The sequence below is a fragment of the Engystomops pustulosus genome, chromosome 8 (assembly GCF_040894005.1).
Source record: "Engystomops pustulosus chromosome 8, aEngPut4.maternal, whole genome shotgun sequence".
Lineage (NCBI taxonomy): Eukaryota > Metazoa > Chordata > Amphibia > Anura > Leptodactylidae > Engystomops > Engystomops pustulosus.
The window spans coordinates 126678222-126695532 of record NC_092418.1 but is presented as its reverse complement, the minus strand read 5'-3'; the positions used below and the strand labels follow the sequence as shown (position 1 = coordinate 126695532).

The 17311-nt window shown below is 50.5% G+C and overlaps 1 protein-coding gene across 1 annotated transcript in view; it reads right to left on the bottom strand.

Moving 5' to 3' along the window:
* The window catches only part of ARL5A (ARF like GTPase 5A), a 61047-nt gene extending 52383 nt beyond the window's left edge, over positions 1–8664 (bottom strand). The window contains exon 1 of the mRNA XM_072122518.1: positions 8437–8664. Coding sequence (XP_071978619.1) covers positions 8437–8527 — 91 coding nt within the window. The 5' untranslated portion in view covers positions 8528–8664. The remainder of the gene's footprint in view (positions 1–8436) is intronic.
* Positions 8665–17311: the final 8647 nt, after the last annotated feature.

Here is a 17311-nt window from a genome sequence, read left to right as displayed (position 1 = left end):
ATATAAGAAGATCCCACAGTCCCGGGGCCCGGATCTAGGAGGAATGTCCCTGGTTATCAGAATGGATTGGGATTTCCTATAAACGTGTTCACACACAGAATATCGAGTGCATCCATAGGCGATCCTAGTCCTGTGCATCTGAAGCCACGAGGTTCTTGTGTGCCAAAGTGCCAGGGGAAGGAAGGGTGAATGTACACCTGACCCTACACACAGGGCGATTATGGGTTAATCATTTCCAGCGATAACAATGTAACGCTCAGGTTTATGTAACGCGCTTGTAGATCCGAGTTACTGCGGCGACCCCAGAGCAAGCGCGACAAGACGCTTCCACATCAATAATCGTATAATCTCCGGGGTCCGACCATCTCTAGGGGAGGGGCTTCTGAGACCCCCGTACCGGCTCCAGTCTCTTACACTTCCATTCACTGTCTATGGGACGTGTGACCAGTATAATCTCCGGGGTCCGACCATCTCTAGGGGAGGGGCTTCTGAGACCCCCGTACCGGCTCCAGTCTCTTACGCGTCCATTCACTGTCTATGGGACGTGTGTATAATCTCCGGGGGTCCGACCATCTCTAGGGGAGGGGCTTCTGAGACCCCCGTACCGGCTCCAGTCTCTTACGCGTCCATTCACTGTCTATGGGACGTGTGTATAATCTCCGGGATCCGACCATCTCTAGGGGAGGGGCTTCTGAGACCCCCGTACCGGCTCCGGTCTCTTACGCGTCCATTCACTGTCTATGGGACGTGTGTATAATCTCCGGGATCCGACCATCTCTAGGGGAGGGGCTTCTGAGACCCCCGTACCGGCTCCGGTCTCTTACGCGTCCATTCACTGTCTATGGGACGTGTGTATAATCTCCGGGATCCGACCATCTCTAGGGGAGGGGCTTCTGAGACCCCCGTACCGGCTCCAGTCTCTTACGCGTCCATTCCCTGTCTATGGGACGTGTGACCAGTATAATCTCCGGGATCCGACCATCTCTAGGGGAGGGGCTTCTGAGACCCCCGTACCGGCTCCAGTCTCTTACGCGTCCATTCCCTGTCTATGGGACGTGTGACCAGTATAATCTCCGGGGTCCGACCATCTCTAGGGGAGGGGCTTCTGAGACCCCCGTACCGGCTCCAGTCTCTTACGCGTCCATTCACTGTCTATGGGACGTGTGTATAATCTCCGGGGGTCCGACCATCTCTAGGGGAGGGGCTTCTGAGACCCCCGTACCGGCTCCAGTCACTTACGCGTCCATTCACTGTCTATGGGACGTGTGTATAATCTCCGGGATCCGACCATCTCTAGGGGAGGGGCTTCTGAGACCCCCGTACCGGCTCCAGTCTCTTACGCGTCCATTCCCTGTCTATGGGACGTGTGACCAGTATAATCTCCGGGATCCGACCATCTCTAGGGGAGGGGCTTCTGAGACCCCCGTACCGGCTCCAGTCTCTTACGCGTCCATTCACTGTCTATGGGACGTGTGACCAGTATAATCTCCGGGGTCCGACCATCTCTAGGGGAGGGGCTTCTGAGACCCCCGTACCGGCTCCAGTCTCTTACGCGTCCATTCACTGTCTATGGGACGTGTGACCAGTATAATCTCCGGGGTCCGACCATCTCTAGGGGAGGGGCTTCTGAGACCCCCGTACCGGCTCCAGTCTCTTACGCGTCCATTCACTGTCTATGGGACGTGTGTATAATCTCCGGGGGTCCGACCATCTCTAGGGGAGGGGCTTCTGAGACCCCCGTACCGGCTCCAGTCTCTTACGCGTCCATTCCCTGTCTATGGGACGTGTGACCAGTATAATCTCCGGGAACCGACCATCTCTAGGGGAGGGGCTTCTGAGACCCCCGTACCGGCTCCAGTCTCTTACGCGTCCATTCACTGTCTATGGGACGTGTGACCAGTATAATCTCCGGGGTCCGACCATCTCTAGGGGAGGGGCTTCTGAGACCCCCGTACCGGCTCCAGTCTCTTACGCGTCCATTCACTGTCTATGGGACATGTGTATAATCTCCGGGGGTCCGACCATCTCTAGGGGAGGGGCTTCTGAGACCCCCGTACCGGCTCCAGTCACTTACGCGTCCATTCACTGTCTATGGGACGTGTGTATAATCTCCGGGGTCCGACCATCTCTAGGGGAGAGGCTCCTGAGACCCCCGTACCGGCTCCGGTCTCTTACGCGTCCATTCACTGTCTATAGGACGTGTGTATAATCTCCGGGGGTCCGACCATCTGTAGGGGAGGGGCTTCTGAGACCCCCGTACCGGCTCCAGTCTCTTACGCGTCCATTCACTGTCTATGGGACGTGTGTATAATCTCTGGGGGTCCGACCATCTCTAGGGGAGAGGCTCCTGAGACCCCCGTACCGGCTCCGGTCTCTTACGCGTCCATTCCCTGTCTATGGGACGTGTGTATAATCTCCGGGGTCCGACCATCTCTAGGGGAGGGGCTTCTGAGACCCCCGTACCGGCTCCGGTCTCTTACTTGTCCATTCACTGTCTATGGGACGTGTGACCAGTATAATCTCCGGGGTCCGACCATCTCTAGGGGAGGGGCTTCTGAGACCCCCGTACCGGCTCCGGTCTCTTACTTGTCCATTCACTGTCTATGGGACGTGTGTATAATCTCCGGGGTCCGACCATCTCTAGGGGAGGGGCTTCCCAGACCCCCGTACCGGCTCCGGTCTCTTACACTTCCATTCACAGTCTATGGGACGTGTGACCAGTATAATCTCCAGGGGTCCGACCATCTCTAGGGGAGGGGCTTCTGAGACCCCCGTACCAGCTCCGGTCTCTTACGCGTCCATTCACTGTCTATGGGACGTGTGACCAGTATAATCTCCGGGGTCCGACCATCTCTAGGGGAGGGGCTTCTGAGACCCCCGTACCGGCTCCGGTCTCTTACTTGTCCATTCACTGTCTATGGGACGTGTGACCAGTATAATCTCCGGGGGTCCGACCATCTCTAGGGGAGGGGCTTCTGAGACCCCCGTACCGGCTCCAGTCTCTTACGCGTCCATTCACTGTCTATGGGACGTGTGACCAGTATAATCTCCGGGGGTCCGACCATCTCTAGGGCAGAGGCTTCTGAGACCCCCGTACCGGCTCCGGTCTCTTACTTGTCCATTCACTGTCTATGGGACGTGTGACCAGTATAATCTCCGGGGTCCGACCATCTCTAGGGGAGAGGCTTCTGAGACCCCCGTACCGGCTCGTCTCTTACGCGTCCATTCACTGTCTATGGGACGTGTGACCAGTATAATCTCCGGGGTCCGACCATCTCTAGGGGAGGGGCTTCTGAGACCCCCGTACCGGCTCCGGTCTCTTACACGTCCATTCACTGTCTATGGGACGTGTGACCAGTATAATCTCCGGGGTCCGACCATCTCTAGGGGAGGGGCTTCTGAGACCCCCGTACCGGCTCCAGTCTCTTACGCGTCCATTCACTGTCTATGGGACGTGTGACCAGTATAATCTCCGGGGGTCCGACCATCTCTAGGGCAGAGGCTTCTGAGACCCCCGTACCGGCTCCGGTCTCTTACTTGTCCATTCACTGTCTATGGGACGTGTGACCAGTATAATCTCCGGGGTCCAACCATCTCTAGGGGAGAGGCTTCTGAGACCCCCGTACCGGCTCCAGTCTCTTACGCGTCCATTCACTGTCTATGGGACGTGTGACCAGTATAATCTCCGGGGTCCGACCATCTCTAGGGGAGGGGCTTCTGAGACCCCCGTACCGGCTCCGGTCTCTTACACGTCCATTCACTGTCTATGGGACGTGTGACCAGTATAATCTCCGGGGTCCGACCATCTCTAGGGGAGGGGCTTCTGAGACCCCCATACCGGCTCCGGTCTCTTACGCGTCCATTCACTGTCTATGGGACGTGTGACCAGTATAATCTCCGGGGTCCGACCATCTCTAGGGGAGGGGCTTCTGAGACCCCCGTACCGGCTCCGGTCTCTTACGCGTCCATTCACTGTCTATAGGACGTGTGACGAGTATAATCTCCGGGGTCCGACCATCTCTAGGGGAGGGGCTTCTGAGACCCCCATACCGGCTCCAGTCTCTTACGCGTCCATTCACTGTCTATAGGACGTGTGTATAATCTCCGGGGGTCCGACCATCTCTAGGGGAGGGGCTTCTGAGACCCCCGTACCGGCTCCAGTCACTTACGCGTCCATTCACTGTCTATGGGACGTGTGTATAATCTCCGGGGTCCGACCATCTCTAGGGGAGGGGCTTCTGAGACCCCCGTACCGGCTCCGGTCTCTTACACTTCCATTCACTGTCTATGGGACGTGTGTATAATCTCCGGGGGTCCGACCATCTCTAGGGGAGGGGCTTCTGAGACCCCCGTACCGGCTCCGGTCTCTTATACTTCCATTCACTGTCTATGGGACGTGTGTATAATCTCCCGGGGTCCGACCATCTCTAGGACAGAGGCTTCTGAGACCCCCGTACCGGCTCCGGTCTCTTAAACTTCCATTCCCTGTCTATGGGACGTGTGACCAGTATAATCTCCGGGGGTCCGACCATCTCTAGGGGAGGGGCTCCTGAGACCCCCGTACCGGCTCCGGTCTCTTACGCGTCCATTCACTGTCTATGGGACGTGTGTATAATCTCCGGGGTCCGACCATCTCTAGGGGAGGGGCTTCTGAGACCCTCGTACCGGTTCCGGTCTCTTACGTGTCCATTCACTGTCTATGGGACGTGTGTATAATCTCCGGGGGTCCGACCATCTCTAGGGGAGGGGCTTCTGAGACCCCCGTACCGGCTCCGGTCTCTTACACTTCCATTCACTGTCTATGGGACGTGTGTATAATCTCCGGGGGTCCGACCATCTCTAGGGGAGGGGCTTCTGAGACCCCCGTACCGGCTCCGGTCTCTTACACTTCCATTCCCTGTCTATGGGACGTGTGTATAATCTCTGGGGGTCCGACCATCTCTAGGGCAGGGGCTTCTGAGACCCCCGTACCGGCTCCAGTCACTTACGCGTCCATTCACTGTCTATGGGACGTGTGTATAATCTCCGGGGTCCGACCATCTCTAGGGGAGGGGCTTCTGAGATCCCCGTTCCGGTCTCTTACGCGTCCATTCACCGTCTATGGGACGTGTGTATAATCTCCGGGGTCCGACCATCTCTAGGGGAGGGGCTTCTGAGATCCCCGTTCCGGTCTCTTACGCGTCCATTCACTGTCTATGGGACGTGTGACCAGTATAATCTCCGGGGGTCCGACCATCTCTAGGGGAGGGGCTTCTGAGACCCCCGTACCGGCTCCAGTCTCTTACGCGTCTATTCACTGTCTATGGGACGTGTGACCAGTATAATCTCCGGGGTCCGACCATCTCTAGGGGAGGGGCTTCTGAGACCCCCGTACCGGCTCCGGTCTCTTACACGTCCATTCACTGTCTATGGGACGTGTGACCAATATAATCTCCGGGGTCCGACCATCTCTAGGGGAGGGGCTTCTGAGACCCCCGTACCGGCTCCGGTCTCTTACTTGTCCATTCACTGTCTATGGGACGTGTGACCAGTATAATCTCCGGGGGTCCGACCATCTCTAGGGCAGAGGCTTCTGAGACCCCCGTACCGGCTCCGGTCTCTTACTTGTCCATTCACTGTCTATGGGACGTGTGACCAGTATAATCTCCGGGGTCCAACCATCTCTAGGGGAGAGGCTTCTGAGACCCCCGTACCGGCTCCAGTCTCTTACGCGTCCATTCACTGTCTATGGGACGTGTGACCAGTATAATCTCCGGGGTCCGACCATCTCTAGGGGAGGGGCTTCTGAGACCCCCGTACCGGCTCCGGTCTCTTACACGTCCATTCACTGTCTATGGGACGTGTGACCAGTATAATCTCCGGGGTCCGACCATCTCTAGGGGAGGGGCTTCTGAGACCCCCATACCGGCTCCGGTCTCTTACGCGTCCATTCACTGTCTATGGGACGTGTGACCAGTATAATCTCCGGGGTCCGACCATCTCTAGGGGAGGGGCTTCTGAGACCCCCGTACCGGCTCCGGTCTCTTACGCGTCCATTCACTGTCTATAGGACGTGTGACGAGTATAATCTCCGGGGTCCGACCATCTCTAGGGGAGGGGCTTCTGAGACCCCCATACCGGCTCCAGTCTCTTACGCGTCCATTCACTGTCTATGGGACGTGTGTATAATCTCCGGGGTCCGACCATCTCTAGGGGAGGGGCTTCTGAGACCCCCGTACCGGCTCCAGTCACTTACGCGTCCATTCACTGTCTATGGGACGTGTGTATAATCTCCGGGGTCCGACCATCTCTAGGGGAGGGGCTTCTGAGACCCCCGTACCGGCTCCGGTCTCTTACACTTCCATTCACTGTCTATGGGACGTGTGTATAATCTCCGGGGGTCCGACCATCTCTAGGGGAGGGGCTTCTGAGACCCCCGTACCGGCTCCGGTCTCTTATACTTCCATTCCCTGTCTATGGGACGTGTGACCAGTATAATCTCCGGGGGTCCGACCATCTCTAGGGGAGGGGCTCCTGAGACCCCCGTACCGGCTCCGGTCTCTTACGCGTCCATTCACTGTCTATGGGACGTGTGTATAATCTCCGGGGTCCGACCATCTCTAGGGGAGGGGCTTCTGAGACCCTCGTACCGGCTCCGGTCTCTTACGTGTCCATTCACTGTCTATGGGACGTGTGTATAATCTCCGGGGGTCCGACCATCTCTAGGGGAGGGGCTTCTGAGACCCCCGTACCGGCTCCGGTCTCTTACACTTCCATTCACTGTCTATGGGACGTGTGTATAATCTCCGGGGGTCCGACCATCTCTAGGGGAGGGGCTTCTGAGACCCCCGTACCGGCTCCGGTCTCTTACACTTCCATTCCCTGTCTATGGGACGTGTGTATAATCTCTGGGGGTCCGACCATCTCTAGGGCAGGGGCTTCTGAGACCCCCGTACCGGCTCCAGTCACTTACGCGTCCATTCACTGTCTATGGGACGTGTGTATAATCTCCGGGGTCCGACCATCTCTAGGGGAGGGGCTTCTGAGATCCCCGTTCCGGTCTCTTACGCGTCCATTCACTGTCTATGGGACGTGTGTATAATCTCCGGGGTCCGACCATCTCTAGGGGAGGGGCTTCTGAGATCCCCGTTCCGGTCTCTTACGCGTCCATTCACTGTCTATGGGACGTGTGACCAGTATAATCTCCGGGGGTCCGACCATCTCTAGGGGAGGGGCTTCTGAGACCCCCGTACCAGCTCCGGTCTCTTACGCGTCCATTCACTGTCTATGGGACGTGTGTATAATCTCCGGGGTCCGACCATCTCTAGGGCAGGGGCTTCTGAGACCCCCGTACCGGCTCCAGTCTCTTACGCGTCCATTCCCTGTCTATGGGACGTGTGACCAGTATAATCTCCGGGGTCCGACCATCTCTAGGGCAGGGGCTTCTGAGACCCCCGTACCGGCTCCGGTCTCTTACGCACCCATTCACTGTCTATAGGACATGTGACGAGTATAATCTCCGGGGTCCGACCATCTCTAGGGCAGGGGCTTCTGAGACCCCCGTACCGGCTACGGTCTCTTACACGTCCATTCCCTGTCTATGGGACGTGTGACCAGTATAATCTCCGGGGTCCGACCATCTCTAGGGGAGGGGCTTCTGAGACCCCCGTACCGGCTCCGGTCTCTTACGCGTCCATTCACTGTCTATGGGACGTGTGTATAATCTCCGGGGTCCGACCATCTCTAGGGCAGGGGCTTCTGAGACCCCCGTACCGGCTACGGTCTCTTACACGTCCATTCACTGTCTATGGGACGTGTGACGAGTATAATCTCCGGGGTCCGACCATCTCTAGGGCAGGGGCTTCTGAGACCCCCGTACCGGCTACGGTCTCTTACACGTCCATTCACTGTCTATAGGACGTGTGACGAGTATAATCTCCGGGGGTCCGACCATCTCTAGGGCAGGGGCTTCCCAGACCCCAATCCCCGTCCATCCCACGGAAGAAGATGAATGACGACGCTGTAGAGCGGGGGCTCCGGACCCCAATATTAATGAGCCGCGCGGAGCCATATCGCTCTCATATGGGAAGTATCGCCACCTATGGCTCCTATCACCTATAGATGGCTGTACCGACCACACAGCATGCTGGGAGTAGTAGTCCACCACACATAATCGCGCCCTGACACATGTATAATGTTATATCAATAGGTTATGATGGGTGTTGTAGTAGGCAGTAGCTGTACCGGCGCAGGGGCATGCTGGGAGTTGTAGTCCACCACACATAACAATAGGTTATGATGGGTGTTGTAGTAGGCAGCAGTTGTACCGGCGCAGGGACATGCTGGGAGTTGTAGTCCACCACACATAACAATAGGTTATGATGGGTGTTGTAGTAGGCTGCATGCTGGGAGTGGTAGTCCAGCCCATAGATCATGAAATACACGATGACCTCTTACCCTGATGGCTGAACAGCCTCCATATCTTAGTGAATAGGATTCCCATCCTGTCAGCAGCGCGGGCGCCCAGAGGCCGCTCCTCCACGGGCATGTCTCAGTGACGGGCCGCCGCCATATCCGCCGCCGGAGCCTGTAACTAACATCTGACACTCAGCACGTCGCACCCGGGTAACGTCAGCAGGAGTCGCCCTGGCAGGGCCTCAGTAATCTCTAGTCAATGCTAAAACCCCTCGTCTAACACTGTGTCCACGGCACTGGCGACATTTTCCTGACGTCTGTCTCATAGGATTTTATAAGGAATGGTCTCTGACAAAATGGCCGCTCTCCTCAGACCTCCCGCGCCTCACTGGAGACATAAAATAGGCGTCCATTCATAATAAACGGAAGGTAATTATTGCCTAGAAGGAGAGATTTATGGCTGTGACTAAATTAATAGCCGCTAATTATCTGATTAACCTCTGTAAAAAGTGAAACCAAGTGCTTATTAATCTTTACATTGGCATGAAGCATGGATGCTTGTGTTTTAGCCCATTAAGGACACAAAAAAATAAAACTTAGAGGGGGATAAAAAGTACTTACCTTTCTCAAGCTCTCTGGATCTGCAGCCCTCCAGACCACTGCTAGCCAGTCCCCTGTGGCCGCGTTCACACCATGCGTCGCGTCACGTTATTTGCTGCGTTATTTTTGTTTTCCAATGGCTTGAACCGCGGTCACATGCTGCGGTTACATTGTACAACGCATTGTAACACAAGTGAAAGGCCGCGCACGACTTTATCAAATGCAATTAGAGTTTATTGTACAATAGTGAAAAGTGCTGACGTCTCGGGCCCCGGGGCCTTTGTCAATGAAGATAATTAGGAGGATTTATACACAATAGACATAGAAGGTAACAATGTATCATTCCCCAAATACATCCTGTTATTGGTAGATACTCTGTATCTTATTACTATTGTATTCACACCGCGAGCTGAGTGTTACATTGTTCTGTGATTGATCACTTACCTTCAAACAATGTCTATTATGTATAAATCCTCCTAATTATCTTCATCCTTTCTTTGTATTTCTCTAAAGTGTTTGACAAAGGCCCCGGGGGCCGAAACGTCAAAAATGGCTACCGGTACTGGCATGAGAGCAGAAACCAAGACACAGCACAGCAACAAGACTCCCAATCTTTATTAGCGCGCAGCCGCATGTATAAAACACAGAAAATCATCTGCATAGGGGCATAAGAGGTGATACAATACTGCAATGCTATAGGCCATATGAACATACCAGAACCTACCCTTTAAGACATTCTCCCAAAATATGCAGATGAACTTTACATATAATTTCTCACACAGAGCACTGTCACCAGGGAGCACTGTCCGATGGCTCCTCGGTGAGGCCAAAGCATGATGGCCAAACAAAACCTGAGATGAATAGACATTTTCCAATATGGCTGCCAGTGGTCAGCATGACAAGACAGCGTCCACTCTATAGAGCAATGTATATACAGGGGGCAGTAAGGATTATACAGTGTGGTGCCACAGAGGGCCATAGTATGGGGGGTATTATATTGAGCTATGACACTAGGTGGCGGGTTAGGGGAGCGGCTGAACGTTTACATTCTGTTCCATTTTCCATCTCCTGGATGGTGGGAGATGTGGGATTCTGCCGTGAACACCCGCCCCATCCCTGGTGGACCTCAAAGTTTTTGAATTTTATGTAAAATACTCTGCCGACTTCCCTTCATCCATGATGTTCTCACCCGTCCTAACACAGTAATGTAATATTTGGAGCTGGCACAAGCCTATTACCATGTAGGTGACAGTCTGCAGGGTTATTGGACGTGTAGCGCTTGGACTGTGACCTGTCACGTGGGGGATTAGTCAGCAGACACCAGGGGGCAAAGGTCACAGTGAATAAGAAGCGCACGTGCAGTGACGTGAAGCAAGTGTCTCTGCAGCCCCATAGGAGAGAATGGCGCTCCCGATCATCCTGTGCGCCGGGGCTCATCATCAGATAACATCCACCAATCTCACACTTGACTTCTCTAAAGACAATTTTTTAATTAATTTTTTAGGTCAAAACAATGATGTTTATGATTTGAGCTTCCGGAAGCGATTGCATTCGCAGTCAGTGGAGCTAGAACCCAAATTCAGAAGCTCTGAATCATTGTACGTAATCATACAGTACTGTAAGGAATTTGTTATTATCCCGTTTTCCTGGCGTTTGTTAAAGACGTCTTCTCATTTAATTTATTTAATCCGCCATCTATAAACATCTCTTCAATTGCATGATATTAAAAATGTTTACTTGTGTGAAGATAATTGCTCATAAATGTAGACATGTTGTCCTTGGGAAACTAGATGTCCTTGGATACGACCACCCTAGCCGTGACCTAAGATGTCCCCTTACCTTTACAGAGGAACTGAAAGGACAAACCAGAGACATAAGTGACAGAACCTGTAATACCGCAGTCCCGGTGCCTGGAGTTATGGGTAAGTGTTTATCATGATGCAATGTGCTAGTAGATTTCCTATAATTCTGCTGCTGGAGAGTGGGATAGGCACTTACACATTGCTCTCCCACCCCAGGACTGGATTCATAGTGACATTGCTCAGTACTGCTGTATGATGTCCCTCCTTCTGCTGCAGTATTTTCTCTGTGGGCGACAGAGAGGTAGGAAGAGGAATATTTTGTTTCTTTACGTGCAGTGTATTGGATGTGTAACACCCCCCACCGGGGGCCTAGACTTTTCTTGGGGGCCTGGAGGCAGTGGCTGGCGATTGCGGCCTAGAGCACGCTGATGTCACGGTGCTTGGTATGGGGCTCTCCTACAGCCTGGCAGCTCTCCAGCAGGTGGTGTGTGCAAGAAATATGGAGGGAGAGGCTGATGTACTGGTTCTCCCTGAGTGTCTGTCAGATAAGTCCCTGGGGAATGGGTGGGAAGGCCGTAGTGGTAACAGCCGTATCCAGGGATCAGACGCGGGTAAAGCTGTGCAAAATAACTCACGGATCTTTATTGAACAACAGGTATCAGGCAACGACCTAAACAGTCAAACGGCAGATCTGGATTCTGGTGCAGGAGTGGTCGTAGAGAGTGTCCTCGGGAATAGCGCACCAGCCCGGTAGTAGATGCTGGGAGAATGGAGATGGAGCTGAGTCCAAACTGTGGAAGCTGCAGCTCCGGACTCAGTTCCTGGGATTGGGTTCTGTGACAGCATTAAAGGTGTCCTGTGCATGGTCTCTCTCCTCTGAGACCTGACACTGAGGTCAGACTGCCGAAGACCATGTGTTTCCCCTGCACAGGGGTTTTATACTCCCACTCAGATGGTTGTCTCCAATCACACCCCAGCTAACAATACAGGCAACTGACTGGATAACATCTTACACTCATTTAACTATTGCTTTTCCAGGCAGAATCTACAGCTGCTATTACATAATGTCCAGGTCCTAGAACCTTCCTACAGGGTTTGCAAATCCCCCTAACAGCTCCTGACCTGGAGAGGGTGCTATTCATAACTATCAGCCTGGCTATGCATTGGCCGGGGCGTTGCAGAAACATCATAGCAGCCGCCATTCTGAGATAACTAAGTATTAGAGTCAGGGCCGGCGCCAGCATCGGGCATGCCTGGGCAAGTGCTGGGGCCCAGAGCTGCTGGGGGGCCCTCATCAGGCTGTACATAAGAAATCCATGGGGGTAAGAGGGCCTTATGTAAAATAACCATGAGGGGTCTGATTGGTATGATGAAGTAGGAAATATTTTAGGGAACAGGAGACTGTTTTAGTTTCTGAATTTTTAATGCCGCCACGTAAGTCCACTGCAAAGGGGCCGATGAGGGTCTGTCACCAAGGGGCCTACTGATACCTGGAGCCGGCCCTGATGAGAGATAATGGCAGCAGAGGAGAAAACTGCTCATCAATGCAGAATTCAAGTCATATGATAAATTATGCTGCTGGAGGATCGGCCCGCTAGGAGCCATCCCGAAACTCCCGATGCCATCTTAGATCAGTCGTCCTGCTCCCCATTCCATGGGACCTGTGACTCGGCTCACAGGATGAACAGACGGAGGGGGCTTGGGGTCTCCCGCTTGCAGGGGGCCACGGATAACAGACCCCTCCCTATTGTGTGTATAGTACATAAATGTTGTTAATGGGGAAAAAAATCCAAAGTGAAGGGAAACTTCCTCACCGATCCGGGCGCTGCGACCGTGGGAGCTTCTTATATTTGTTATCCATGGTCTCCTTTTACAAAAACTGGGGGAGTTACCAGAGCCCCTCCATGCTGCAGCTTCACGTAGTGCTGCACTGTTCAAGAAGCACTTCCTCCCCATGTGAGATTACAGCAGAGGGAGGGGGAAGTGCTGAGGGATAAAGGGGACAGTGTAACAGCCTGAGGAGTCTCTGCTCGAGCTATATATACTCACTATGAAAATTACAAGCTATTATATGTGAAATATGAATTTACTGTGAACACTGAGAAGATATTTGCATATTGAAATATTTTGAAGTAAAATGTAAAAATCTTTAAAAAAAAATATTTTTCTATGATCGGTTCTGTTGGACGTGGCGTGTGAAGCTACAGCTCAGAGGGGCTCAGGTAACACCTCCAGAACCCTTCTGGTTCATTAGCATAATTCTAATAGTTGATGTTAGAAGGGAGGAAGCCACGAATAACACATATGAGAAGATCCCACAGTCCCGGTGCCTGGATCTAGGGGTCATGTCCCTGATTTATCGGGATGGATCCTGATGGGAGATTTCCTTTAACTTTACATATAACTGTATATATAAAAATAAACACAAAACACAAGAATTTAAAAGATTTTTCATTTATTATAGAAAAAAAGTTAATGCAGTTAAATTTTTTTTCTTTTTTTTTTTACACTTCTAAATTCCATAAAACAAGTCCAGAGAAATTAGGATGCCAGAATCATGCGGTCTGCGTTTGCTTTGTTAAATGTTCCTTTTTTTATCACAAAAATAACACCACTTTTTTATTAAATCTCTGTAAAGCCACTAAAGCAGAGGGAGAGCGGAGCATGCAACACTTTACGCCTTTGCATAGTCATTTTTTTACCCAGCATGCCTTGTTGAATGCTACACATATCCAAAGATAAAAGTAGAAAGGGTTAATCAGCAAAAACATCGACATTTTTTTTTCTTCCCCCCCGACTGTTTTGGTTTATAAAGGCAAAATTCATTTCCACAGTCCAGCTCCGAATATTCAGGACAGAAGCGCATTTATTACAGAGCTGACGCGTTACACATTCCCGCCAGGGCTCAGAATTCCAGATTTCCCATCCCATAGGTTACACCAGAACCGTCTTATCTCCTTACACATGTGCTCTTCACACTTAGGGCATCCATTTTGTACGCCAGGCCACGCCCTCCTTCTGGATTGAACCTCAAGGATCTAGTAAAATTATTTTTTTTTTAATTTTCTACCAAAATGTTCTTTTTTTTTTTTGCATTGGTGGGGGACAACAAACCCAACATTTATTTTACAACATTTTAAACCTTTTCTCAAAAACTTTAAAAGCCTCGACAATTGTAAGTGCGGGACTTGACCTCTTCTTCTAACCTGTTTTATTTTTTAGTTTTATCTAAAAAAAATAATTTTGGCAACCCATATGACCACTGCATCCCCCTTAGAATAGGTAGGCAGATTCATAAAAGGGGGGGGGGGGGTGACAATCATTGTGTACGTTGTAATGTCGGCCATATTGGTTGGGACACACCACAAAACATAATGAAATCACTCAAGATTAGATCCAAGTCCTTTACACCCCTCCTGTATTGATAGGAATGGTTTGGCCCACAAAATGGCTGCCATCAGTATAGAGGCGACAAGTCCTCCGACCCTCGTGTGATTATATCACCATGGCAACAATGTCAATGTAGTAAAAAATAAAGATATGAACCTGTAAAAATAATCATCTGCGTCTATACGGTGATTGACACCCAAGGAATGGCGCACCTCATGTGACACATTCATCTACACATCTCATGATATAGAGAATTTTTTTTCAATTTTCTTTTTTTATAAACAGCTGCCAAACGTGACAATCGTTATATAATTTTTTTGTAAACGAATAATCTTGTGCTGATTTATACAAATGTGCTTTATTACTTCAGTTTCAAATAATTTCATCGATTTGGCAAAATATATGAATATATATATATGTCTATATTTAGAATCTAGAAGTATCTATACATTACATTATTGGTCTATTCACCAGAAAATGATGAAATGCTATCGCGTGTGGCAAGTACAGCTGGAGGATATTGGCAGCCGGATGACTATGGGGTTTGGGCACCTTCAAAAATAAGGGATATAGAAATATTGGGCCAATATGTGCGAGGGGGGGGGTACAGTATACTTACCCCCCTTAAATGTAGGTTTTGGGATTAAAAAAAACTCACAAACCTCCACTTCAATGGGATAGATTGTAGCAATCTTCAGCCACCACTAGAGGGAGCCTCGGAGCTCACTGCATACTACATTTCCATAGAGCTCCATAATAAACCTGTATGCACAGCGGACTCTCTGGTGATGGTGGAAATCAGTCAGAATTTTTTTTTCTGACGAAATAAAGGATTTTATAGCTTTGTAGCACAAACATAAGTTACAGATAACGATATAAGAAATAAAAAATCCTTGTCACACCATTTTGGACTTTAAAACTTTAAGGTGTAAAATGGTGGACAAATACTTCAGAAAGACAGAGCATAGTAAAAAAAAGACACAACGTGAGTGGCCACGGGTGCTAATGAGCTGGAGGGTTTGTAGTCTTATTATTATGGGTGTGTGAACCCGTCCCTAGAAATACACTCATTAGGATTCTCCAAGTTCAGAAGAGCCCTGCACAGGGGTAAAGAGGTTACACAATGTGGGAGCTGGCGGCCACTACAGGGGAGACGAGGTATGACAAGGCGACCACTCAAGTCTGCCAGAACGGGAGCCTAAAGGCCATATAAACAGGGGCCACCCCATTAGGACAATCTATGACACACACAAATGCTGTGAGGGACCACAATATGATCACTTCTGGCTCAGAAAGCTTTTGGAAAATTTCCAGCCCCTGCAGCACATTGGTGGATAAGACGCAAACGAGGACCCACATCATGAGTGGCCCCATTCCTATCACTCCACCAGTATACGATACAATATCTGGTCCATCCACCTAGAAGAGCAACGCTAAGGATTTCATCATCTACTTGTCATCTCCCCATGACGTTCACCACGAAATGCTGAGAGCAGGTGACACCACCCACCTCATGTTTTGGGGCAATTTCCCATCGTTGACTTGAAAAGGGAAAAAACCCTGAATGACCACATGGTCCATCATTACCCCCATCAGTGGGAAGCCACAGCCGGTGCAGTGTGCATGGTGGACACTCTACAAGACTTCTGCACAGTCCGTCGTGGGTCTTCCTCAGTAATGGAAGTCATCGATCGCTATTGTTTTCTGCTGAATAGACCAGAACTATCTCAACCACACGACTACGTTACAATTTACATCTAGTTGTATTTCTTAAAACATTTTTTTGCCTAAAGTGAGTTATACAAAGGTCCGACCAATCAGTATAGAGGCCCACAAACAGCAGAAAGGGGGAAGAAGAACAAAAAAGACTGAGAAGAAGGGACAATACATTTAGGGTCTCCTCTACTTTCTGTGCATTGGAGACACAATCCCAAGCACCGGCTCTGAGATGGAGCCGGCAAAGGGAAAAACTGCTACAAAATGCAAACAAGATAGGAAATATCGTGTACAAAGCCCAAAGATCCCGTTCACTTTCAGTCTGGTCGGGCAGTAAAGAAGAGCAGATTACTGGAGGTGCGATCCGCTGAAGCTTTACCAAATGTTTGGTAAGATTTGGGTTAGAATTAGAGGTGAGCGGATTGCTTTTTGGGTTCATTTCTGGGTTTTCGGGTGCATCCCACACGACCCTGACATATCGCTGCATTGTCTGTATGGCCACCAATCTGGAAATGTGTCCGGGTCACATGGGACGCAGCCAAACCCAGGAGTTTGGATCCGCTCATCTCTAATTAGCATCAATCTGGTTCTGGACATTGCTGCTTTAATTGTCCTGGAAATTGGTAGTTAACCCCTCGAGTCCTATACGTCCTGTAATAGGGAAGATCCTATGTTGTTGTTTTTTTCTTTTTTACAATTTTGTAATTTTTCAGTCTTCACTATAATAATGGAAGCCCAAAAGATGCAAAGAGACAAAGACAGGAACCATCAAAAGTCCATCGCAGTCACTATAAAAGACTCCTTAGACTTCTGCTACTATTGTTTATACAATATGCGTCCGAATTATGTTCCGAATCGGTGACCGAAATCGTCAGATTTATACTGAATCTATAAATCGACAAATAGATTTTTTGGGACGGCGACAAAATGATCACCAAATATATTGTCCACAGCCATTGACGCGGTGTAGCGCTAACCATAGATTCTCCTTGTGCCATACGGAGGGGCGAGGGATAAGTACAAAAATATTTGCCCAAACTAATCCAACACATTCCGGCTGCCAATCTCTCAGAATACAAGTCAGATGAGCGACAATTTGAACCAAAAGTTTTTCGGCTACTCCCTTCCAGTCGGTACAACCCTGCGCAACTCTCAAGTTTCTGGCACCCAGAAGATTTAACCCCTTCTGGTCTTCTGTAAACGGTGGGAGATTTTATTATTTTTTACTTAAGAAACCTGCACGGATGTGGCCGAATGGAAGACGTTCAGAGAGGTTTTTAGGATTTTTAGTTTTTTTGCTTTATTATTATGTTTTTATTTCTAAATAAATCACCGTACATTACAAATCAGTTCTCACCGATAGAAATCTAGAGAAATCTAAACAATAATACATGAGATTTTTGGGCCAA